This window comes from Pseudophryne corroboree, chromosome 2, assembly GCF_028390025.1.
Source record: "Pseudophryne corroboree isolate aPseCor3 chromosome 2, aPseCor3.hap2, whole genome shotgun sequence".
In the NCBI taxonomy this organism is placed as follows: Eukaryota; Metazoa; Chordata; class Amphibia; order Anura; family Myobatrachidae; genus Pseudophryne; species Pseudophryne corroboree.
The window spans coordinates 678,514,213-678,541,995 of record NC_086445.1 but is presented as its reverse complement, the minus strand read 5'-3'; the positions used below and the strand labels follow the sequence as shown (position 1 = coordinate 678,541,995).

Here is a 27,783-nt window from a genome sequence, read left to right as displayed (position 1 = left end):
TCCCCTCTCTGTAGCCCATACCATGTGTAAGAGGTTGCCTCGTCTGTCATCTGCTGAGCTTGTAGAACATAAGGGGGAATATTGTAGAGCGTGTGCTGGTAGCGGGTGCAAAGCATCAGTGCAGCCAGGCACAGTGTTGTCTCTGCTGCTCCACACTGTTTAGAAGTCTGCGAACTCATAAGAAGTCTGCGCAATACTAGTACACAGGGCAACGTGTCCCCGGCTGCCCGCACCGGCCATATACAGGCAGCGCACACAGTCCCACTTTGCTGCTCTCCTCATGTATTGTGGGGGAGGCGGGTTATGGCCCTCATTCCGAGTTGTTCGCTCGCTAGCTGCTTTTAGCAGCATTGCACGCGCTAAGCCGCCGCCCTCCGGGAGTGAATCTTAGCTTAGCAGAATTGCGAAAGAAAGATTCGCAGAATTGCGAATAGAAATTTCTTAGCAGTTTCTGAGTAGCTCCAGACTTACTCAGCCATTGCGATCAGTTCAGTCAGTTTCGTTCCTGGTTTGACGTCACAAACACACCCAGCGTTCGCCCAGACACTCCCCCGTTTCTCCAGCCACTCCCGCCTTATTCCCAGAAACGGCAGCGTTTTTCCGCACACGCCCGTAAAACGGCCAGTTTCCGCCCAGAAACACCCACTTCCTGTCAATCTCACTCCGATCACCAGAACGATGAAAAATCCTCGTTATGCCGTGAGTAAAATACCTAACTTTTGTGTAAAATAACTAACCGCATGCGCTCTGTGATCCTAGCGCATGAGCAGTAAGCGACTAATCACAATATAGCGAAAATCGGCAACGAGCGAACAACTCGGAATGACCACCAATGTTCGTGTGTGACCCCCTCACCCGTACAGGTGGCAGTTATGCCATAGCTGTAGCGGAACAGGCTGCTCAAGCTTGCTGTAGGAGGGTCACCACCAGACACTGCTACACTACTACAGGGTCCCATTAGCTCAACCTAATTATTCCTTATTTTCAAAGCGCCCTGTTTGCAGGCTGCCTGTGCCTAAGCTAGAGAGTAATGAGTAGTGACAGCGCTGATTTACTGTCGCACTGACTGTGACTGACACACCTCCCCGCACAGGTCTCAGTAACCCTCCCTGCCACGCACCGCGCATGCGTTACACTCCGAGATGTACAGATACAGCAACAGCAGCAGCTTAGTGGGAGCCGGGTAGGGCGGCTGTCGCTAGGACACCTGGCTGGAGGAAGGTGATACAGTGGGCGGACAGCCTGGACCCCAGGTGAGCCATTGCCCATACATGTTCCATCCGTCACCGTGTGCTGAGCGCATCGCTCTCTCCCCGCAGATGCTGCTGCACAATACACACAGAACTTTCCTGCATACACTGTGCCAGGCTACTTTGTGCAGCTCCCGGCAGGGATCCTCCTAATGTACCGCTGCCAATTGTCCGGGAAGCTCCGATCTGCGGGGTGCTGGGGAAACACACAGAGCAAGTGTAAAATACCCCTGCCCATCTTACAGTCTCCCCCTTCACTTTACACAAAGGAGGGGCATGAGAGTACAGTATTTCCCCTGATACAAAACAATCACAGCTCTGTGTGTTTGCTAATAAAAAGCCGTTTAACCCTTCCTTGTCATACAGGCATTTGTTCCCTGATTGAAGTTTGTTTGCTGTAGTTCAGTTGTTTCTTATTTCTGCTATTACAAATGTGTGAGTGTATGTAAAGCGGGGATACGGTCTTTAGGTTCACAGGCATTAGGTCGACCACTATTGGTCGACAGGGTCACTAGGTCGACATGGTCATACCCGTAAAGAGCGCAGCTGGTAACATAAGCAGGCGCTTCTTACTTATTCCATTTGAAATGACTAATAGCAGTCACACATGACATGCTCTCTCAGCATCACATGGTGATTGTAGCAAGCTGTTGTGCTTCAAACCTGCGACAGACTGACTTTTAAAGTATAGTACATGCACTGTACCAGCTGCTGTATCTAAATCTGCCAAACCCACGATATGGGGACACTATTTTCTGTTCCCCACTATTCTTATTTTTTACTGCAGGAGTGCACCCTTTCTCTCTCATCTTCCAGGATGAGAACTGTGACTCACATTAAATGAATAGTTAGGATGCTGTTTTGTCATTTTTTCCGCCTCCTGGAGACTTAACTTCCGTGTTCCCAACTTAACCTATTCTTGCCACCACAAGGACCACATATAAAATTACCTTCATTAGATCATAGTGGATGTCACATGGTGAGTGATAATGTGAAATGATCATGTGTTTTTTGATTGTAGTAGGTATTTAGCTTTAGGGGGTATGGGTGGTTGGGTCGACACAATTTAGGTCAACAGTCATTAGGTCGACCACTATTGGTTGACAGGGTCATTAGGTTGACATGTACTATGTCGACATGAGATTTTGGTGGGTTTTTTTTACTCTTTTTGGTGTCGTTTTCTTCGTAGAGTGACTGGGAACCCCAATTAGTGCACTGTGTCCCCTTGCAATGGCGAGCAAGGTGCCTCGCTGCGCTCGGCACAGGTTACTGTTCCCAATTGTAGTCCACATGGTTCGTTAAGTATGAAAGAGTCCAAAAAATGAAATAAAAAGTGAAAAACTCATGTTGACATTTTGACCTGTCGACCTAGTACATGTCGACCTAGTGACCCTATCGACTTGTCGACCTAATGACTGTCGACCTAAGTTGTGTTGACCTAATGACTGTATCCCGCTTTAGGATGGTTATAAACATAAGACTGGATTGTTCTGGACTACTATTACTAATACATTGACAAAATTATTTATTGGATTATTATTTGGAAGTGGCTTTGTTTAAGGTACATGTATTTCAGGGTTTATTGAAAATGTTCCAGAAATCTCACAAGGAGTTAGAAAAATAAATTAGTAGCAGATAACAGTAAAATGGGTATGATTTGAAGCAGAGAAATGATTTGTGATGATGAAATCCTTGTGTTATTATGTTCATGTAAGTGTAGGAGTATGCATCTGTAAGTATCAGCTTGGGAAGTGTGCTTTTATTACCTGCTCCCCAAACTGACTGATATTCTTGCAGATTCCGTGAACCTTTGTGTTTCATTGCAACAAATGCATTCAAGTAGCACATTTTTTTTTTTTTTTTTTTGTGATACGTTCTTTCATGTTGAAGAATGAATAGCAGTCTGTAGTTTTTGTTATGTTATATGGTATGGTATATTGTACGTTTTATCTCTCCAGTATATTTACTAAGGGGAGTATTAATTGAAGCTCAGAGAGAGATAAAATTGTTACAGATAAAGTACAAGCCAGTCTTTTTACCATTTTACAGGCTGTTAGAAGCTGATTGGTTGGTACTTTATCACAATTTTATCTCTTTCAAAGCTTTGATAAATACCATCCTAAATCCTGAGTGAAAAATAATTGGAGTTGATGAAGTCATTACTACCCCTTTCAGACGGGTGTGGATCATTAGATCGACAGTGTCTAGGTCGACAATGTTTAGGTCTACAGTCACTAGGTCGACAGGGTCAGAAGGTCGACATGTTCTAGGTCGACAGGTCAAAAGGTCGGCATGCATTTTTAATGCCCCCTCGCATGGCTCGCGAGCTTCAGGCAAGGTGCCTCACTCCGCTACCGCTTCGCTCAGCACAGATTACCGTTCCAATTGTAGTCCACGTGGATCGTTAAGTATGAAAAAGTAAAAAAAAGTTTTTTTTCTAAAAACTCATGTCGACCTTTTGACCTGTCGACCTAGAACATGTCGACCTTCTGACCATGTCAACCTAGTGACTGTCGACCTATAGTGGTCGACCTAAACATTGTCGACCTAGACACTGTCGATCTTCAGACCGGATCCCTTTCAGACATGCATGAAAATTTCGGGTTTATGCACTTGAAGGCGTATTAACCTGGGATCTTGATATGTCTGAATGCAAACGACCTGGGACTAGGTTCTGGCCCTGCAACCCTTCTCCAGACCAGAGTCGTGGAGCTCAGACCTGGGAATTTGCCAGTACGCTAGACCCGGCAATTTCCCGGTCCTGATGTTTGAAAGAGGTATTATTAGTTGATATTTCTAATTAGTAGTTACAGATTTGTGCCATGCCTACACACATTAACAATCTTTATACACATATCCAATCAAGATGCAGTTACATCGGGATCCCGGCGCACAAGATACCGGCGCTGGAATCCTGACACACTATGGAATGCCGACGCTAGAATTCCGAAAGGGCACAGGACACCAATGCCAGAATCCCAGCCGTCAGGATCCTGACAGCAGGCTGGGTAAGTACTACACCGGGGATGGGGGGGTGGTTAGGTTTAGGTGACCCCCGGAGGACTTAGGGTTAGGGTGCGGGGGGAGGGAGGGTTAGGTATCACTAGGAGGGACGGGGGTAGGGTTAGGCTGTGAGGTTAGGTTTAGGGTGTAGAGAGTGGGGGTTAGGTTTAGGAGCCATCCGGGGAGGTTAGGATTAGGCTGCGATGGGGAGGGTTCGGCACCTAAAAGGGAGGGTTAAGGTTAGGGTAGGGTAAGGGTTAGACTGCTAACCATCCCTTATCGGGATTTTGACTGTTGGGATGGCGCTGTCAGCCTTCTGACCGCCGACAGCCGGCATATCAAACCCTATTCAATCATGTATGATTTAATGAAAGATAACATTCACAAAGGAGAAGAAGTATTTATTCTTTTCAGCTACACTGCATTTTATATTTTCCATTGTGTACCTCTGTTTTGTAGCTGACAGGTGAATTAACAGTTTAGGTCCTATGACCTTAACTATATAATAACATTTACTTCCTTCTTCTACAGCATCACATAGGTATTCTCATCATTCTTTTCACATCTGAGCTATAATTCCTGCTGAGCAGCGAGTCTCAGGGAGTTTATAAACAATATGTCTTCTATACATATATATCAATTTGATATCCCACTGTGGAAGGATAAGGCCTCACTCCATGGACTTGTAAATATAAAATTAGTGGTTTATTTATTAAACCACTGTTTCAAGACCGAGGAGGTCTTTTTTTTTCCATTTACAAGTCCGTGGAGTAAAGCCATCTCCTTTAATAGTGGCCTATCCGATTACTGTTATTAACATAGGAAGGCACCCTGCGCTATTGATTATGCATAGGTGTCTTGTATTGAGCATGAGGAAAATGGGACACTGTCACAGGGGGTGGTCTTCAATTTGCCGGCTGTCGGGGTCCCAGCGCACAGTATACCGGCGCCGGAATCCCGACAGCCGGCATACCAGCTGGAGGGAGAATAGATAGCGTGGCGCGCGTGGCAAGGGGCCGGCATACCATACTACACCCGTCACAGGTTACATGTGATATACTTAAAAGTGCACGTAGTTAACATTTGCTGCATTTTCTATCTATCTATCTATCTATCTATCTATCTATCTATCTATCTATCTATCTATCTATCTATCTATCTATCTATCTATCTTAATACAAATATTTTACTTTATTTATTTACGTATTTATTTATTTATGTATTCAGTCAGTCAATCACCCCTTAAGGTGGGTACACAATAGGTGATGTGCATTTTGAGCGGTCGGAGTGATATGCAAATGAAATTGCTCAGTGACGTCATGCCGTGGCTGGGCATACACACTGAGAGATATGACGTTCATATCGCTCAGTGACGTCACGCCGCGGCCAGGCCGTGAATGCAGTTTTTGGATGACAGTCCAAATTGAGCTGCCAGCACGGCTGACAGCGAGGGTCGTTAATGACCGGGGCTGCAGATCAATCGTTGTTCGGCGGCATACACACTAGTTGATATGGAAAACGACGTCGCCCAGTAAGGGCAAAATGAGCTACGTTGTTTACTTTATCAGCAAGAGTATAACCCACCTATAGTATGCCCAGGAAATTTAATTTAGCAGAGGGACTATCATGGGTTTAGCGAGTCTTTGAGTTTTCCCCAGATGTACTTTATATTCTGCATAAAAGTTACTCCGGTACACAGAATTGTACATTTACAGCTAGATGTACCAACCTATCTTTTCCTGCTGACTATGGGTATGCCAACCACATCAGAGATCAACCTTAGTGCTTTATGTTTACCTATACTCTAATTAAACCTTTCTATTGTGAGAGTCTTCCAAGTCGAGAAAGATACTGGATATCCCGTCACTCCAGCATTAGGTACTGTAATTAGAGTACATCAGTACATACAAGTCTGCACACCAAGAAGGTTATATGCATACTTGCCCACTCTCCCGGAGTCTGCGGGAGACACCTGGTATCTCAGGTAGTCCCCCACAGCCCCGGAAGAGTGGGCACCCCTCTTGCATTCTGCCCACTTCCTAGTGTAGATAAATACCTGCAAACCGCTGACCCGGTGGAGGGGTGGGGCCTAATGACGCTATTATATGCTAATTGCATAATTCTAGCCCCGCCCCATACAAATACCGGTCAATCAGGACATTTTCCTCACAAGGGGGCTGGGCCTAATGACGCCATTAGCCCGGTTCCACTCCCGTCGTCAGCCACCTGCTTCTCCTCTATGGGCACCTCCTGGAGAGGAGATTGCTAAGGTAGGTAAGTATGGTTATATGGGATTCAGTCAATATACCGGCTGCCGGGATCCCGGCGTACAGGAAACCAAAACCGGAATCCTTACAGCCGGTGAAATACCTGCACCCGGAATACCGACAAACGCTCGGTCTTCCCACTCGGTTGGTGGGTCCATGCCACCAGCCGCGTGGGAATAGAACCGATGCCTTGTGAGCGCTGCCTCGCTACCGGGATACGGGATGCTGCATACGGGATGCTGCTGACGGTGTAGTGACAGCCGGGATCATGTGTTCTGGTTATATACGAGTGTCAGCAATTCCCAGTTTATTATTATGTTAAATCATATTTGGGATACCAGGGTTGTTGTACCTGCATCCCTTTTCTAAAATACATCTACTCCGTAATGGTAAGCACTGTAATGGGACAATGTAGCATAGTGTGGTAAAGGGCCACAGTGACTCCATCTGCTTATTTTCCCAAAAATTATGTTCCTACTCTATAAGCAGCATCCCTATATCCCTATAGGCAAGCCAATATACATGTGTACCTGTTTCCTTATACTCTGTATATTTTACAATATGGATATTTATCTGCTTATTCTCTGTACAGTTTATAGTCCATCTTAAACTGTACAAGTAGTGTGATATAATTTTGCTCACATAAAATGGCCGATTCGGTTAATCACGGATTCCATGCCCTGTGCTTGCGCATTAACATTTTGTGCATGTCATGGGATGTTTCATGAAGTGCGCTCCCGATTCCCTTGTACTTCAGTTAGAAATAGCAAGTCACAAATGACGTGTTTTAATTCTGCAGTGTGTGACCTATGTGAAAGAGTGGGGAAATCATCATGAACACCCAAAAATGCAGAAAAAAAAGATAATAAGATAATGGGAAAATGTAGAAGGCTGTTATTGGCCATAAGCAAAGTATTGGAGGCCGTTAAATGCTGTCAAATGGTTGAATTTGGCAACTTTTTAAAATGATGGACAGATTATAGCAAGTATCTAGAAGGGAAATTTAGTGTATGTTTAAATGTCTCTATAGTGATTTTAAGTGTGTAAATACAAGGTTGGAAATGTTGGCAACACAAACACAAGTTCCAAAACCACTTTTTTTTATCAATACATCACCCAACATACATGTCCCACATCATCTATTCCATTTTTCTGCCTTTTAGAGAAAATCGCCTGTAAATGTACGTCTTTATTGGCCATATTTTCCTATTTAAAATCCTTGAAATACATAATTATTAATTATTATAGTTGTCTCAGGGATACTGCACTGTGTCCTGACAACAGTTTTGTCTTTAAATAAGGATTTTCCCTACTTTTCCCATAATCTGGAGCTGCAAATAAAACTCTGTATTAATGTGAATTTCTAATAGAATAGCAAAAAACACAGACACAGGATTTTAAATTGCTTAAAACAATTTCTACCAACTCGCTAATTGAATTGGCCCCTAAGATTCCTCTGTTTGCATCCTATATGTATATACTCTTGTTGAACTCCTAGTAAAGCATGTTAATATAATGAATATAAAAGAGTTCTCCCAAAAGCACGAGAATATACTCAAGAATGGACACTGTAAATCATTTACTTTCCATGTAACAGACTGCTGGTTCTTAGTTTGTCTGTAGGGGATGTCACAGATGAATGAAGTTAGCATTCACAATATTCAATGTTGCTGAAGACAGTAGTGTTACCTGTTGACTTTCTTCATAGCCATAGGCTGTTCAGAAAATCGAGGAAATCAAGTGCGACATTTCCAGATCTGGTAATGCTGTAAAACCAAAGAAAGCTAATGACAAGTAATTTGGCTTTTATTCATGGGTCACTTAGCTAGGAAGCAGCTGTGAAGCAAATGTTCTCACCTGTTATAATGAGAAGCATTATTTTTCATGCATTATAAAAATCAAGAGCTGCGTATTAAGTTGCAGAAACTTAAGAAACAAAATAAGCCTGATATCAGGAAAATATTGCATATCTGAATATAAAGTCTAATTAGTGCATTAGAAAACTCATTTATGGGTAGATTCAGTTAAGCACTAGGGGGCAGATGTATTAAGCCTGGAGAAGTGAAAAGTGCAAGGTGATAACACACCAGCCAATCGGCTCCAATATGTAAATTTACAGTTAGGAGCTGATAGGCTGGTGCGTTATCACCTTGCACTTATCACTGCTATATCACTTCTCCAAGCTTAATACATCTGCCCCTAGGTTCCATAGGAGCTTTGTATGATATGCTCCTGTGCACAGTTGATATGACAGCAGTAATATGCAAACTGCACTTTTTTTTTTTTTTTCTCGCTACAAGAAAAATAAGCGATGACATCCCAGGGAGCCACAACATTTGTCACTGTATTAGAGAACTAACTTACGTGATGTAGCCATACGAAAGAAGCCACACCGCAACAACAGAGACATAACAATCCGCTGTCTAGAGAAATGGCAACATGGTTGCTCTTTCTTTTCAGAATGAGCTGGCTGGAACACACACAGTAAGGTACTGCTGGGGGAAATTTATCAATATTAATTTTACAACTACTAAATTGTGCTTAAAAAATGTTTTGAGCACACCTCATGTTATTATTTCCAAATACTGATTGCACAACACTTATAGGGCTCGATCCAATTAGGCGTGGGTCTGCGAATGTGAGTTTCTTTTTAATGAAACCCACAGACTTTGCACAAATGCACATACCTGACAAATGCAAGCTCCAATTAGAAATGCTGGTTCACAGTTTCTAGAAAATACAACATGGGAGAAGTGCATGACAACGTGGGGAGACCTTCCCTTTCTGTGAAGTCAATTTTCCTTGAACCTACCTTCCTCCAGTTTCAGCGCATGTTCTCGAGTTCTAATACATCTCTTCCTTTGAAGAATATTTCCCTCCTGTACTTTGTTAAAACCTTTGGTATATTTGAAAGTTTCTATCATGTCCCCCCTTTCCCTTCTCTGCTCCAAACTATACATGATAAGATCTTTTAGTCTTTCTGGGTAAGTTTTGTGATGTAGGCCATGCACCATTTTAGTTGCCCTTCTTTGTACGCTCTCTAATGTATTAATATCCTTCTGAAGATATGGCCTCAAGAACTGAACACAGTATTTCAGATGAGGCCGTACCAATGACTTATACAGTGGCATTATTACTTATTTTTTTCTGCTGCTGATTCCTCTCCCTATGCAACAAAACCTTCCTCATTACTTTGTTGCATAGCTTCCCTCCCTTTAAGTCACTTGAAATAGTGACTCCCAAATCCTTTACTACCTCAGTATTATAGTACCTTTGATACTATATTTAGCCGTTGGGTTTTTGAGACCCAAGTGAAATGCATGATTTTGCATTTTTTAGTATTAAACTGTAGCTGCCACGTTCTTGACCATTCCTCAAGTCTACATAGATCCTCAATTATTTTTGAGGATATGTTTTAACCATCCTGGTGTGTCTACCCTGTTGCATTCCTTTGTTACATCTGCAAAAAGGCATACTTTCTCTTCAATACCATTTGCAATGTCATCAATAAAGATATTGAAAAGCATTGGCCTAAGTACTTCACTGGTAACCTTTCCCTCCATAAAATGCACTCCATTTACTATGACTGTCTGTTTCCTAGCCTGCAACTAGGTTCATATCCATTGAACTGTTTTATAACCTAATCCCACGCTTTTGATTTTATTTAGCAGTCTACGATGTGGGACAGTGTCAAAAGCTTTAATAAAGTCTATATATGCTACATCTATGCCCTCCTCTTATTTATTTATTTATTACCAGTTATTTATATAGTGCACACATATTCCACAGCGCTTTACAGAGAATTGGCCATTCACATCAGTCCCTGCCCCAGTGGAGCTTACAATCTATATTCCCTATCACATGTACACGCACACACATTCACCCTAGGGTTAATTTTGTTGGGAGCCAATTAACCTGCCAGTATATTTTTGGATTGTGGGAGGAAACCCACGCAAGTACGGGGAGAATATACAAACTCCACACAGTTAGGGCCATGTTGGGAATTGAACCCATGACCTCAGTGCTGTGAGGCAGTAATGCTAACCATTACACCATCCTTACTGCTCCTCTTGATCTATTGTGTCCAAACTGAAATCTAAATTGCACTGTAAAAGTAAAGCTGTGTAACATTTGTGAGCTACATGCAAAAGCAGCCAGTATTTACCCTGCACAGAAACAATATAAATGTATTTGCTCCCTTTATGTAATCGGTGGAGAAAAGGACTTTGGGCCTAATTCATTATTGTATGTTAATGCTTATGTAGCTGCAAATATTCAGGCTAAGGAACTGCTAAACACTGCAACTGAAGCTGGATATAGACGCCCACCGGACCAATTGCAAAGTGCTCAACAACTACATAGACGCAATGACAAGAAACATCGACTCCTAGGGTTGACGCTAGCACCATATTTCTCTAAATACATAATTGCAGCTGAAGGCAGATACATGCCTCGAAAACGACCAAGACACAACTGCATTTTTGCCGCCACTCCCACTTGCTTTTCTTGCTTTACTTCCAAATCAGAATCGAGTAGTGCAGATAGGTCCAAGAGCAAAACTTGTAGCATGCAAAATGCACTGCTTTTAGTCAAGGGCACATCTAGAGAGGAGGAGGTCCATGTACAGACTGTCTGGGCCCCCTCCTCTCTAGTCGGCAGCGCTGTAGCTCTGGGTCGCTAGGAAACCCTAGCGCTGTCCCAGAGTATAGTGTGCATGCGTTGGTCTCGCTGCACCCGTTTTCCCAGTGATATCCTAATGTGAAATGTGCGTAACACTGGTCATTTCTGCAGTGCTGCTGCTGCTGCCGATGTGGGACTCTGGAGGGTAAGTATTGAAAAAAATGCAGGGTGTGCGGTGTGGGCCCCCCGGGGGTCCATGTGCACCACACACACTGCACCCATTATAAATGCGCCAGTACTTAGTAGTATCACCCTCCTAACATTGTTTTCTCTACTGCATTGTTCACTCTTTCAAGAAGCGTGAGATGAAACCGTTAAACTGCCTATATATACTGAGATTTCAATGTATGATTAGGTTGTTTAAGATAAGATGACAGTTGGGATGTACAATGTATACATGTATCATATGCCCAAACCTGAAAGTCAACAATTTATAACATTTGTAATCATGTGTAAAAAGATCAGAACAAACGACAAATGTATTGATTTCTTAGTCATAGCCAATGAAGTACAGATATAGTAACCTATCAGCAATTACTCTGAACACAATACAGCGTGTCACATGATTTTATTGTTTGTTTTCAAGAACTGTATGCCATACAGTTGATTATTCAAATGAGCTTATTTCAGAGGTTCAGTTTTCTCTAGAATTGAAAAAGTGATGAGTAAAAGGAGAGAGAGAGAAAAAATAGGTAAAAGTGTAACATCTGTCATATAACACGCCTTCTATATAGAACTTCCAGGATGTAGTTTCCTATTGTATTCTCTCTCCAGGTACAGATTTATTTTTTAATCTTCCCTGTATATCATTTACTTTAAGTACATTAGCCTATATTAGGAGTTCTTAGTTTCAAATGAAGCTGCACTGAGTTGTGCATCCCTTATAAATGCAGGGTATCGTGTATGTGACAGTTTCCCATGCTTTCTATTCTATAGAAATATAGGATAATGTTCGTTTACTCCTCTCCATGTAAAGATGTGCAGTTTGTGCAGCACATTTTCTTGTTGCAACTGCCTGAGGCACTCCGTAATAGTGGATCTTCTCAGTCAGTTACATCTGGGAAATCTGTTGCATATCTAGTATCTGTGAACTTTGCCTCAGCAAACAGGACATTGATAAGGCATGGTGAAAATAGATCAGTAGGGAAAGAGAGCTAAATTAAATAGTGTGCATGTAAAATGAATCCAGTGTGACTGAGCACTGTTATACCTTACAAATCTTAGATAATAATTCACAGTTAAATGACAGGTTACAGGAACATACTTATCCTACCATATTCTAGTACAGAAACTGTCTATAATACTGTTCTGTTTACTTATTTTTTTGATTTACATTGAATAAAAATACAATGAACAATAAAAATGGAAAATTAAATTTTCCGCAATGTGCCACCATGATGTCTGGCTGCAAACGTCACGGTAGAATGTAATACAATAACTTCACTAATTTTCCAGCGTACCTCTATGGGGTTTGTGGTACTGTAAAATTACAGGCTTCAAAGTGACTTTATCTGACTGCTACAGGGCACTATGACTACACCAAATTGAACAAATGAGCTTGACATTGTAAATACCGTCTATGTAATAGTTCTGACCTGTCAAATATGATTGGAATAAGGAATTAAGGTTAGCATGTATGTAGGATTTAGTTGAGCAATTTAGGCACTTGGAATTAAACTGCCACCAGCATGGGCCTCCATCGAAAACTTACAATAGCCGAGTGTTTAAAATCCATTCACGTATAAGTAGCTCCTGTCTGAAAATGGGACTGTGATGACTGTTTTTTATGTGGGGTGCAAATGTGGTCATACCAAGTAAGCAGGTCATGTAGATCCAGCTTTAGGGGGGAATTCAGTTGCAGGTGATAACCCATTTCACGTGAAAAGTTATCACTTTTCGTGAAAAGTGGTTATCACCCAATTCAATTGCAGTTAAAGGTAACAAGGTATAATTCTTCATTGGCTTTAACACCATTTTTTTCTCACCACCTCTTTTCACTGCTGAGACACCCTCCCTAATGGTTAATTAGCCACACAGAATTTTTGAATTATTTTAATTTCGCCAATAATAACTTAATTTTGGAGTGAAAATGTCCAAAAAGCAGGAAAATGGGTTATTTGAGGTGGGACAGATATATGGGGGTGCTGTCTGAATGGAACAGGTGTTTTTAAGATTGTAGGCTCGGACTGGGCCACCGGGGAGCCGGTGAAATCACCGGTAGGCCCCACTAATTCTTAGCCACGCCCTCTTTTGTGTGAGGGCGGGGCTTACGCTAGCAATGTGGTGCCTTGGAGCAGTGGTGTGAGCACTGCGGGGAGCCGCTTGGCCATATTAATCTGCTGCCATCAGTAGTGTCGGAAGGGAGGGAGGCAGCAGCCGCAGCACACACCGGCAGAGTTTGCTGAGGGGGAAGAGAGGCGCGCGCTGCAATCTCCTCCCTGGCCCCCGACACAGGAGCAGCAGCAGAGCGCGGGCGGTGGCAGAGATTTTCCACGCAGAGTCAGACTGAAGGGAAGGAGAGGCACACACTGCTCTCTCCTCCCCGGCCCACAGACTTGGAGCAGCAGCAGAGCCCGGGTGGCGGTGGTGAGTAACTGGCACTGTGGGGGCATATGTGTATCCTGCACTGTGGGAGCATATGTGTAACTAGCACTGGGTGGGCATATGTGTAACTGGCATTGTGTGGGCATATGTGTAACTGGCACTGTGGGGGCATATGTGTAACTGGCACTGTAGGGGCATATGTATAACTGGCACTGTGGGGGCATATGTGTAACGGCACTGTGTGGGCATATGTGTATCTGGCACTGCTGGGGTCAGTATGTGTATCTGGCACTACTGGGGGTATATGTGTATCTGGCACTACTGGGGGTATATGTGTTTCTGGCACTGCTGGGGCATATGTGTATCTGGCACTATACTGGGGTCATTATGTGTGTCTGGCACTGTACTGGGGTCTGTATGTGTATCTGACCCTGCTGGAGCCATATTTGTGTCTGGCACTGTGGGGGCATAAGTGTATTTGGCACTATTGGGGGCATATGTGTATCTGGCACTGTGGGGTCAGTATGTGTATCTGGCACTGCTTGGGGCGTATGTGTATCTGGCACTATACTGGGGTCATTATTTGTATCTGGAACTATACTGGGGTTTTTATGCGTATCTACTGTTCTCTCCCGGTGTAACCCAGGTGCGTGTACTACTGTTCTCTCCCGGTGTAACCCAGGTGCGTGTACTACTGTTCTCTCCCGGTGTAACCCAGGTGCGTGTACTACTGTTCTTTCCCGGTGTAACCCAGCCGCGTGTACTACTGTTTGTTCCCGGTGTAACCCAGGCGCGTATATTACTGTTCTCTCCCGGTGTAACCCAGACGCATATACTACTGTTCTCTCCCGGTGTAACCCAGAAGCATATACTACTGTTCTCTCCCAGTGTAACACAAAAGCATATACTACTGTTTTCTCATGGTGTAACACAGGCGCATATACTACTGTTTCTCTCTCTTGGTGTAACCCATGCAGATATACTATTGCTCTCTCCTGGTGTAACGCAGGCACATATACTACTGTTCTGTCCCGATGTATCCCAGGCACATACACAACGGCTTGAAGTTGGCAGCAAAGTAGAGCTCTTTTTCTTTATATACTATGCTAGGTGGCGCCTAAAATGGTTGGCCACTCTCCTCTGATCATGTGGCTACACCCCGTCCAGCATATGGCAACGCTCTTTAGTGGGCCCCTGTGATTGCATTTCCCTGGTGGGCCCTTCACCACTGGTTGGTATTAAAGGTGCTTTTTGAAGGTTTTTTTTAAAAAGTGTCTCAAAATGACACATATATACTTACAGGCGTATTTATGCACCCCTAATTTAAGTAGAGTAGTATTTATGTTGCAGAAAAACACTTGTGGCGGGATGTAATTGAGTCCAAGATCGCTGGAGGTGTGGGATGCTGGGCGTTCTCTGACTTTTTTTTAAAGGGCCAATCACTTACAAGGCATGGTTTTGCCTTGTAACTAATTGCCTTTTTAAAAAAGTGTCCAAGATCACACCTCCGGCGATCTCAGACTCTAGTACATCCCACCGCTCCTTTCTATAATTGTTTCACTGCATTAGAAAAATGCTTATTACATATTTGACACACTTTAAGAACCCCAAATACTTGCATTATGGCCACTAAAAGACTGCTATACTGTTATCCATTATTAGTTTGTCTATTTTGGGTGCACAGGCAGATTTCCCTATTTTCACCTATACGTAACAAGTGTAAAACCTGCAAGAATTATCTGGTGAAACACTTAACACCCTTTTTCTAATTGGATTGCATGATAAGTTAACACTTGAAAACGTAACACTTTATTGCTTCCGATTAAATTCCCCCCTTAGTATGAAATGTGCATAATACAACTTTTAGACATAAATCCCGACTCGCACCCAGGACACTGAACATGGGTTGAAGCCAGGGTTTCAGTACTTACCTCCTTTCACACCTGGACGATGGACCAGGGTTAATCTCAGGTCATTGCCATTCACACTGGACCTGGGTTTTCCAATGACCTGAGTCTTCCGTCTCACAGTGGATGTCATCTCCAAGCGCCACTGTTCCAACCAATCAACTCCTTTTAGGCAAGGGCAGGTTTTTAGTGACAAGGGTCATGTCTTTTAGACTGCAGGTGACCCAGGTCATTGCCAGGAATAATCTTGGTACCGAGCAGGGTTGTAGACCTGGGACATCGAACCGGGTTGGTTCTGTTCAGCCATGGCTAAGACCCAGGTTGAGCCGTAAGCCCTGTACAGAAACAGGAAAGAGTATGAGTGCGCTGTCAGCGGCGGCCAGTAAAGGGGAGGTCAGCCCCTAAATTAAATGAAACAACAGTGTATAAAATAGATATACTGGCGCCGGCTGTAGAACCAATAAGGGACAATAATTTGTTAAGATAAAAAATCACGTATTTTTAATGAACATATAAAATGATATAATTAAAATGTCTCAGAACTATCACAGTTACTTTATCTGTTTCTAAGCCAGAAGCAAAAGATGTTGATTAGGACCAATTGGATCCCACTCATGGGGGGTAATTCCAAGTTGATCGCAGCAGGAAATTTTTTAGCAGTTGGGCAAAATCATGTGCAGTGTAGGGGGGGGGGGGGGGGAGATATAACATGTGCAGAGAGAGTTAGATTTGGGTGGGTTATATTGTTTCTGTGCAGGGTATATACTGGCTGCTTTATTTTTACACTGCAATTTAGATTGCAGATTGAACTCACCACACCCAAATCTAACTCTCTCTGCACATGTTAAATCTGCCTCCCCTGCAGTGCACATGGTTTTGCCCAATTGCTAACAAAATTCCTGCTGCGATCAACTTGGAATTACCCCCCAGGTGTATAGTATATGTACACAGTCTCCGGTTAGGACTCCCTCCTCATTATATTTTGGTTCACTTAAAAGAATAGTATTACCCAGTCCTTATGGATGTTGTCCCCAGGATCTCAGTTTTAGCAGATGATGATCCAATTAGCAGCATGGGGAGATTCCAGGTTGCAATGGGCTTTTAGTGTCCAATAGGGGCAAAGAGTCCAATTATTACCGGAGATACCAGGTGGATCCAAGACTGGTGGTCAGTATCCTTGGCTCAATGCGTTTTTGCTGGTCTGATGGCTGCCAGCTTCCTCAGGAGCATATGTCACAAGTGGTGCCTAATGGGGTTTATATACTCCCTTCATTATGCTGAGAGTGGGTGCACCTGATTCACTCTAAATACAATAAATAAAAAGTCCCAAGAAAACACTAAAAATCATATCTAGAAGGCAATCCTATTCAATAACCTAACCTATATCAATTTTATATTTAAAAAACGAGGGTTTTAATTACCTGTTTAAGCAATGTAAACAATAAAATTCATAGTGACATTTCCTGGTCATATGATCGTCCCTGATCACGTGATCTAGATATCCTGTCATCATAGGTTAGTACCTGGAGTTCCTTGTTTACCCCGATCACGTGATCGCTTCCGGTTATCGGGAGATAGGGAGAATGAAAGTGGAAGGGGTGGGTTCCTTATTTTAATCCGATCACGTGATCGCTTCCAGTCACGTGATCGGCACATTGACTCCTATTGCTGTCCCATCTCGGAGCACAATGTCATGTGTTCTAATCACATGGTCCGAGATGGGCCTATCCTGTCATGCTCCGTATTTGGCAAAAAATGGCGCTGCGTTCCACTCACTGGATTTGCGTTCCAGGCCAGCCCGGACACCAGGAAATGTCACTTTGATAGAGGGCACATAATAATAGTATATTTTAGTCTAGAAAAGGGATATCTACCACATGATATGAAGACTTGAATACATACATGAATATAATATTAATAAAAACAATAATAATAAAGAAAACAACATAGATTACATAATTAGAGAAAAGGAAAATTGAGCCCTAAGCCCTGTAAATATCTCTGGTCATAAGGCTATGTCTGAAAGGGGTATAACAAACCACTAGTCCGCTAAACAAGTGGCCGTGTTCATAGCTATGAGTGAAAACTCCCCATAGATCACCAAGGCAAATATAAATTATTGTCAAGTTTATATTCGTAGACATTTATTACATGTTTAATACATTGACAGTTATAAATGAATTATATGGGAATAATTCAACCCCTCCCCAATGAGATATATATGTATGTATGTATATATATACAGGTTTAGTATCCCTTATCCAAAATGCTTGGGACCGGAGGTATTTTGGATATCGGATTTTTCCGTATTTTGGAATAATTGCATAACAATATCATGGTGATGGGACCTAAATCTAAGCACAGAATGCATTTATGTTACATATACACCTTATACACACAGCCTGAAGGTCATTTTAGCCAATATTTTTTATAACTTTGTGCATTAAACAAAGTGTGTCTACATTCACACAGTTCATTTATGTTTCATATACACCTTATACACACAGCCTGAAGGTCATTTAATACAATATTTTTAATAACCTTGTGTATTAAACAAAGTTTGTGTAAATTGAGCCATCAAAAAACAAAGGTTTCACTATTTCACTCTCACTCAAAAAAGTCCGTATTTCGGAATATTCCGTATTTCGGAATATTTGGATATGGGATACTCAACCTGTATATATATATATATTATATAAATTTCTTTATTACAATAAAAAAAAATTATGAGCAGCTGAGGCTACCAAGGACCTTGCACAGGACCTCATTCTGAGGGGGTGATTCAGACCTGATCGCTGGGCTGCTAAAATTGTTGTCCTGTGGTCAGATAGTAGCCGCCCAAGGGGAGTGTATATTCGCCGTGCAAGTGTGCAATCGCATGTGTATGCCGAGCTGCTGAAAACCCCCACAGTCAACGGAGAGCTGCAAATCCGTTCACAGTTCACTCACCATTGAATGATTTGCCCTGTGTGTGTAGTCTGTGCACAGCCCAGGACTTACTCCTACAGTGCAATCAGAACCAGCTGTTTTGGGCCAGTGCTGACGTAACACACCCTACCTGGAAATGCTCGGCCATGCCTGTTTTTTCCCTGACACTCCCAGAAAATGGACAGTTACCACCCACAAACAGCCTCCTCCTGTCTATCCGCATGCGAATGGCTGTGCGATTAGAATTTTCACACTACCCTGTCGCTGACCGGCGATGCCTGTTGTTGTTTGCCATCGCACGTGTACATTGCGGTGCATACGCTAGCACAGTTAATCGCTAACCGCCCGCTGAGCGAAGACGCACAGCAGCGATCAGGTCTGAATCACCCCCTGAGTCAGGAGCAAAGCAAAATGAGCAAGTAACTGTACCAGGGCAAGACCATGTTGCACTGCAGGTGGGGCAGATTTAAAATGTGCAGAGAGATTTAGATTTGGAAGGGCGTTTCCAAACCCATATCTAAATAGCAGTGTAAGCATAAAGCTTACCAGCGTTTATGGGCTACATGCAAAAGCAGCCAGTATTTCCCATGCATGGAAGAAAATAGATGTATTTGCACCCATTGCAACATGGTTTGTTCGAGATACAAACATAGGGGATAATTCAGATCTGATCGCTGGGCTGCTAATTTTGCTGTTCTGTGATCAGATAGTCACCGCCTCCAAGGGGAGTGTAAATTCGCCGTGCAAGTGCGCAGTCGCATGTGTACTGTATGTCGAGCTGCGAAAATCCACTTTGTGCAGTCTGTGCATAGCCCAGGACTTACTCCTCCAGTGCAATAGAATCAGGCTGATCGGGGCCAGAGCTGACGTCACACACCCTCCCTGAAAACGCTTGAGCACACCTGCGTTTTTCCAGACACCCCCTGTAAATGCATCGTTGCCACCCACAAACTGCCTCTTCCTGTCAATCACCTTGCGAACGCCCGTGCGATCGTATTTTTCGCATCATCCCGTCGCTGACTGGTGATGCCCTTTGTTGTTTTCTGAGACATGTGCGCATTGCGGTGCCTACGCCCGCTGTGCGAAAATGCACAGCAGCGATCAGGTCTGAATTACCTCCATACTTCCTTTTTGCTTAGCTCCTACAACGTCAGAATCAGACCCATAGATGTTGGGGGGGGGGGGGGGGGGGGGGGGGTTTTGTGTCATTTCACAGGGCAGCAGTATACAGTTGCACAATATATAGCAGCATAGTTTTCTTGCAGATGAGCCCAAAAGCGATCACACCTGTATGTTCCACCCTTATTCTTTGTCTATATACTATTCACATTTTCATGTGGTACAAGTACTATGTCCATATGACATTCTGGGATTTTCTGATATGCTCTCTTGTTCTTGTCACGCTTATAATGGTGTGCTTTGAAACAAAATAACGTGTAAAGGCTTAAGTAAACAGGGGCGCAGTTATTCCAGTACAGGGAAGAGAGTGGAAATATTATGAACTTTTGCCATGTGATGTCAGTGACAGTGGAGTGAGCAAACGTAGCAGTTATATTTGTGTGGTCAGCTCCTTTACATATATTCTCATTTCTAGGGAAGCAGCTGCCTTTCCAGCTAAGAACAGGTTACATAACTGAGACAAGTGTGCATGGCAGAAGAATGCAGAAATACCTGCTGCTTTCACAATGTATCAGGTGCTTTGTCATATACACCCAGAGAAACCGAGCTGGCAGCTTTCTTACTCTGAGCCATTCTCCATTACAGGAGTGAGGGTGAGTTAGTGCATTCCACTGGCAGTCATTTACAAAGCACAATGCAAACTATGAGAGTCCGTTTTAAAAGCACAATGCAAACTATGGACCTAATTCTAAGTTGATCGCAGCAGCACATTTTTTAGCAGTTGGGCAAAACCATGTGCACTGCAGGGGGGACAGATATAACATGTGCAGAGAGAGTTAGATTTGGATGGGGTGTATTCAATCTGAAATCTAAATTGCAGTGTAAAAATAAAGCAGCCAGTATTTACCCTGCACAGAAACAAAATAACCCACCCAAATCTAACTCTTTCTGCACATGTTATATCTGCCTCCCCTGCAGTGCATAGTTTTGCCCAACTGCTAAAAGATTTCCTGCTGCGATCAACTTGGAATTACCCCCTATGAGAGTCTGTTTTAAATCTGCTGTATACTTGAATTTGTACAAAGATGAAGTAAGGGCATTTGTTGTAAAGTACATATGCTGTTAGATGCCCTCAGATTGGTGGCGCTGTCTGTGGACTGAGATTATTGAAATGAGAAAAGGGGGTGGAGAAGTCACATTTTTAGAGCTGTTCCTTGTAGAAGCCTGTTTCCAGGCCCATTCCAAGCAATATAATAAAAGGCCTTTGGGGAGATTTACCAAAGTTTGGAGAAAGATAAACTGAATAGAGGTAACATACCCACAAATCAGCTCCTATCTGTCTCTTTTCAAACACAGCCTCTAAGCTGACAGTTAGGAGCTGATTGGTGGGTACTTTATCTCTCCCCAAACTTTGATAAACTCCCCCTTTATATGCACAAAAATGTCAACTATAATATAGATGATCCCAATGCCCCATCAAAGTTATGATTAATCTAAGCCACAAAGGAGTCTAAACTAAGGAGTAGTTTTAGAGAGATTATTATGGAAAGTACATATTAAGAGGTGGTACTAGAGGAGTAGGAGGGTGGTCATTTACGTAACATTTAAAGTGCGCACTTGTGGATAATATAAACGGTTGGTTCACCACCTAGTTTAATCACAGTTTATAGGTCCTAACAGAGGTGGGACAGTCATGTTGAGTATGTCATTAAGACAAACATAATGGTGACAACGACAATCATGGGTACAGTGTTTGGTCAAACACTAAACGCCGCCCTGCTAATGTGATGTAAAGCATGTTTCAGTGCTGTCTTTAGAACTTGGCATCATCACATTATTAGTATGTCGCCATATAGTTTTTGACCCATTGTAATTGATGACATTATGATTGTTGAAATGGCAACTACATCCCGGACATCCCCAATTTTAGGGTAATGTCCCACCCAGTCATTCATGGTCCTGACTCAGGAGAGTCACTCAAGTTGGAGCTGCGAGCAGGAACCTCACCATAGTTAGCAGGTGCTCCACGCATCTGCCACTGTGGAATGTCTCACAGTTTCAAGTTATTGGGGGTGGGGTGGGGGCCCAGGAGGTTTTACCCGAAACCCACCTAGGAAGTCCTGGAGGTATTACATTTTTCCCAAGAGATTGTTGGGAGGTTAGAGCGTAACTTGCATCAGTTATATTGTTACATGTATATGATAAGTGCAATATGCCAAACATATCTGCTCTTTTGATTTTGCTAATGAATTTTGTAATATTGCAGCCATGTGTATAGTTTCTCTTTTAAAATACAAGGTTTATTTTTTATTAAAATAAAAATGTGCTTAGATATATAACAATGAATATTTAATGTATACTGTTCTTAGATAGTAGCACAACTGTCCCATTAGCAGCTAGTGTTGAGAATCTTGCATCCTCAGTAACTGGTCACTGTAGGATGTGATACTTCTGCTTTCTGAATGCTGAGTTGTGTTAATGAACTACAAGTATGACTGGGAAGCATTCGATATCCCAGCTGTCGGGATCCCGACCCTCCACAGCGAGAGGGGTATCAGGTTGGCAACTACAACTGGCCGGTGTAAATGCAATCAATTCTGTTTTGAAAAGATTGTTTGAGGTGACAAGGTGACATTGATATGAAATGGCAGCAAGACATTCAGTGACGCGTACCAATACAGATGGTGACAAATCTGGGTAGAATAGGTAGATATGAGTATCATGCACGTACAGACGATACTGAAATCTAATATAGCTGATATGTTCGCTAAGAGTTGTGTAGATTGAAGAATGCAGAGAACCTAAGACTGAGCCTTGCAGTACTCCAACTGAGGTAGCAAGAATATGGAATCAAAGAAAATAACACTTATCAGCAATCTGATAAGTAGGGTGAGAACCAGGATAGGCCGTGTCCTGAAGATCTAGGGATTGCAGTGCTTGTATGAGAAGAGAGTGATCAACAGTGTCAAATACAGCAGAGAGCTGTAGAAGAATAAGATATGAGTAATGGACTTTAGACTTAGCAGTGATCAGATCATTCACTACTTTAGTTAAGTTGGTCATTAAAATAAATCAGGGGTATGAATTTTGCCATCTGTATTTTCATATTACAACCATTATTTGGCAAATAAATAATTCTGTTATTGTATGTAGTTTCATTTTAATGCCATTGTATGTTTTGGTTAACTGTATAAAGTGACTAAATATTCAAGACACTCTGTGTTGATAAAATCCCTGTTTCTCTTTTCCAGGTGATTGTTCCATATCTTGGATTTAACCTCATGAAGTTTTAAATGCACAGTCATAGCCTGCATCCTCCAGCCCATCAGCTATTATCTTAAAAGCTGAAGAAAGCCACATAGTTCAAAGTTTGGATTCCAGCATTAGAGATGGTCGTCACTGAGCTGCGTCAGAGCTGTAGGTGGCTTATTTTGCCACATACATTAATCACTTGGTCATAAAATAATGAAAGTGAAACAACCCAATGCAGCAGTTGTCATAATGCAGAAGTTTGGGATCAGTGAGCATCTTCGCAGTCCACTGGCACAGCTCATTCTAGTCAACTCTCTGACATGTGGCCTGGAGGTGTGTCTGGCAGCAGGCATCACTTTTGTCCCACCTTTGCTGCTTGAAGCTGGAGTGGAGGAAAAATTCATGACCATGGTCCTAGGTATGTGAACTTCTTAACATACACAACAAATTATGCACCAGCAGTTTATATGTATGTGTATATAGATATATATATATATATATATATATATATATGTATATATATAATATTCTGTTTTGTTTTTCTGCTAGTTATATTTTATAAACAAAAATAAACATTTCTAAAATTAGACCGCTTCACAGCACAAAGATAAAAACTTATTTTCCAGTAATTACTTCTTGGGTCAATCCATACAGAGTGGTCCACTACCTTATTTCACTGTAATGGTGAAAAAGAGGTCCCAACAAAATATTTGCGGAAATGAAAATATGACCTTGACTTGAGCCAAAAATCTATTTTTTTTTCCTATTTTGCCAAACCAAGATTTTTAGGCCTAAAGTAAAAGCTAATGGCACCCTGAAAAAGTCATATTTTCACAAATATTTTGTTCTCGTTGGCCCCTGTTTTTCACCTTTTAAAGTGGAATAATGTAATATATGTAGCCCAAACTTTGCTGAGAACGATGGTTTTTGCTCCAATGCTCTACCACATCCCAGTCCTGAGATATTTGCATTTGCGTAAATGACTAGAAACATAAAAATTGCTGTCTGCCATGATTTAACGGTGGCTACCATTTCAAAAAGGAAACGAGTAAAAAAAAAATATTAGTGGTTTTTAACTATTTGCATACATGGGAGATAGCAGACAATTTTTTTTTTTTTTTTTTAAAAAGCTCAAGCAACCAGAAAATTCATAATTGGACTTCTTCGTATGGATTGACCCTCTTTGGCTGTGATTGCAGTTTCCTAATAGAAAACACTTTAAATAGGTTTTGTATGTTTTCACAGTTTAGTCACACTTACAAATGTATTTATTTTTTAATAGTATTTGAAGAGCAATAAATGTAGGTTACTGAAGTATTCACATATAGCTGACATGAAGCTAGAATGGGGATGTCCATTGGCACTGAATATGGTGGGCATGGTGCTGCTATGAGATGAGACTGTATATAGTGAGGATATGTCTGCATGAGGTTTCCTTGACGCTGTTATGCTGGCAATAACAAGTCTGCATTTATTGGTAACTGGTCTGTGCTCTCTTATGCAATTAAGCATGAAGTGGCATATAGTGGGCATCATGGGTGGAATTGCAGACCGAGTAGGGAATACAGTTGCTATGCAGCCGTAAGTTACGTATCCTGTAATGCTGGATCCCCCTTCTCATCTCCTCTGAGGCCATCACTCGCTTTCCTTGAGACCACCACTCAGCTTTGAAAAGCGCATGCTTCTTCTGAGCAAAATGCATGCTGTTGGGTCATGCACCAGAAGTGGATTCTTAATAGAGCCTCCTGTTTGCCCTTTCCAAAAGAGTCAGGATGCCCTGAGGCTAGGGCAGCATAACTGGGACTACCCACCAATTTTGCTATGCAACCCGGCAATGAACAGTTTCAAACCTGGTGGGAATGCATACAGTAAGTTTACATGGATGTTTCTGTGATGGACATACTGGCCAGCATTCTGTGGTTATGCTGTCTTGGGACTTTAAATACTGTGTAGTAAACCTTACCTTTGCTGCTCACCAGAGTCGTAACTAGACATTTTGGAGTTCTGTGCCAGAAAGAGAATTGGTGACCCGCCCATATTTAAAATAGGGACATTGCGCGACAAAGGCGCACATCAAAAATACAGGGGTGTGGCTTCATGGGGAAGGGGTATGGTTACACAATAACACCAATTCATATTACGCAGCACAGTAGTCTCCATTATTCAAATTACGCCACACAGTAGCGCTACTTTCCACATTACATCAGGTAGAACTTCTTATACACATTACACCAGGTAGAGCTTCTTATACAAATTACTCCAGGTAGAGCCACCTTTTACACATTATGCCAGGTAGAGCCCCCTTTTACACATTACGCCATGTAGAGCTCCTTTTACACATTATGCCAGGTAGGGCCCCTTTTACACATTACCCCAGGTTGAGCCCCCTATCACACATTACTACATGTAGAGCCCCCTTCTACACATTTTTCTAGGTAGAGCCTCATTTTACACATTATACCAGGTGGGAGCCCCTTTTAAACATTACTCCAGGTAGAGCCCCCTTTTACACATTATGCCAGGTCGAACCCTTTTACATATTACACCAGGAAGAGCCCCCTTTTACACATTACGCCAAGAAGAGCCCCCTTTTACACATTACACCAGACTGGGCCCCCTTTTACAACGCCATGCAGAGCCCCTTTTTACACATTGCACCTGGCAGAGACCCCTTTTATAATGCCAGGAAGAAAGCGTGTGTGTTTGTTATACTTATGTTTTGCTCCGGAGTAGCAGCTTCCACCAGCCAGCTGTGTGTGCTTCAAATGCTGCTGACAAGCCAGGAGGGGCGGAACGTAAGGAGACCCTGAAAGCTGCATTGCTGCCCTGCTACCTGAGTGACAAGTAGCTGGGCTAGTCAGCGGCGTGGCCGTGCGGGTGCTGCTGGAAGTTCTGCGCCTACATTGCATATGCGATGCATATGCGATGCATATGCGCTGTGTGCCAGACACCTCAGGCACACCGCTAGTTACTGCTCACAGTCAGAGTTCAAAGGTCGGGATATTCACATGTGATAGCAAACCAAAAAGGCAAGCAACTGGGCAAAACCATGTTGCACTGCAGGTGGGGCAGATGTGACATGCAGAGAGATTTAGATTTGGGTGGGGTGTGTCCAAACTGAAATCTAAATTGCAATGTAAAAATAAAGCTGTCTAACATTTGTGGGCTACATGCAAAAGCAGACTGTATTTGCCCTGCACAGAAACAATATAAATGTATTTGCAGCCCTTGCATTGCAAATGGTTTATCCGTAAACAAACATATGTGCTTTTTCTGCCTTGCTTCCAAATCAGAATCAGGTCTGTGGTGCAGTAGTTTTTAAATAATATAGGCAGGGCAAAATTCCTTGTTATTTATTTATTATTTAGTAACCGTTTATTATAGAGAGCATATATTCCGAAGCGCTTTACAATTGAAAGAAAGTGATAAAACAAACCTGGGTAATAACAGACAGACATAGAGGTAGGAAGGCCCTGCTCGCAAGCTTACAATATGCCTTACTCCTATATACAATCATGACCCTGTATATAGGAGTCATTAAGTGTTATTAAGTACTTTTATTAAAATCTTTAATGCTTGTCTGAAATCATTGAGTTCCAGACATATACGTCTGTCTCCACATCTGATATGGATGATGTATACGTATAACTTGCATCTGCAATTAGAACTATTAGAACTCTTCACAGAATAGACCCCAAAATGGTTCAAGGTGTGCTGGTTTGTTTAGGCCAGACCCCACTTTTATGCGCACACCTTTTCGGTTTGATGTTTGTAGGAGTATGACCTTGTGTCATAACCCCATTTTTAGTCATGTTGTACAGTGCCACATACAAATAAAGCCCCTGTACAGTGCCACATACATATTAAAAACACAAAAAAATGGGTGCCTCCACAGTGCCAGATAGGGTGTAGTATGGTATGCCGGTGGCCGGGCATCCGGCGACCAGCATACCAGCGCCAGCATACCGACAGTGTGGCGAGCGCAAATGATCCCCTGGCGGGCACGGTGGCGCGCCACGCTATTTTATTCTCCCCCCCAGGGGGGTCGTGGACCCCCACGAGGGAGAATAAGTGTCGGTATGCCGGCTGTCGGGATTCCGGCGCCGGTATACTCTGCGCCGGGATCCCGACAGCCGGCATACTGAAGACCACCCGCCAGATACATATATGTCCCCACAGTGCCAGATACATATATTCCTCCACAGTGCCAGATACATATATTCCTCCATAGTTCCAGATATATATACAGTGGGGATTGAAAGTTTGGGCACCCCAGGCAAAAATTCATTTTAATGTGCAAAAAGAAGCCAAGGAAAGATGGAAAAATCTCCAAAAGGCATCAAATTACAGATTAGACATTCTTATAACATATCAAAAAAAGTTTGATTTTATTTCCATCATTTACACTTTCAAAAGAACAGAAAACAAAAAATAGCATCTTCAAAAGTTTGGCCACCCTGCAGAGTTAATACCTTGTACTGCCCCCTTTGGCAAGTATCACAGCTTGTAAACGCTTTTTGTAGCCAGCCAAGAGTCTTTTAATTCTTGTTTGAGGTATCTTCGCCCATTCTTCCTTACAAAAGTCTTCCAGTTCTTTGAGATTTCTGGGCTGTCTGTGACGCACTGCTATTTTAAGGTCTATCCATAGATTTTCAATTATGTTGAGGTCAGGAGATTGTGAAGGCCATGGCAAAACCTTCAGTTTACGCCTCTTGATGTAATCCACCGTGGATTTTGAGGTGTGTTTAGGATCATTATCCATTTGTAGAAGCCAGCCTATCTTTAACTTCAGCTTTTTCACAGATGGCATCAAGTTAGCGTCCAAAATTTGCT

General features: G+C 42.5%; 1 protein-coding gene across 2 annotated transcripts in view; it reads left to right on the top strand.

Annotated features, from left to right (window-relative positions):
- Positions 1-1,099: 1,099 nt before the first annotated feature.
- Positions 1,100-27,783, top strand: part of SLC45A3 (solute carrier family 45 member 3) — an 84,993-nt gene continuing 58,309 nt past the window's right edge. For both annotated transcript variants that reach the window (XM_063955149.1, XM_063955148.1), the window contains exons 1-2: positions 1,100-1,253; positions 22,950-23,368. In XM_063955149.1, the coding sequence (XP_063811219.1) occupies positions 23,164-23,368 (205 nt within the window). In that variant the 5' untranslated portion in view covers positions 1,100-1,253; positions 22,950-23,163. The remainder of the gene's footprint in view (positions 1,254-22,949; positions 23,369-27,783) is intronic.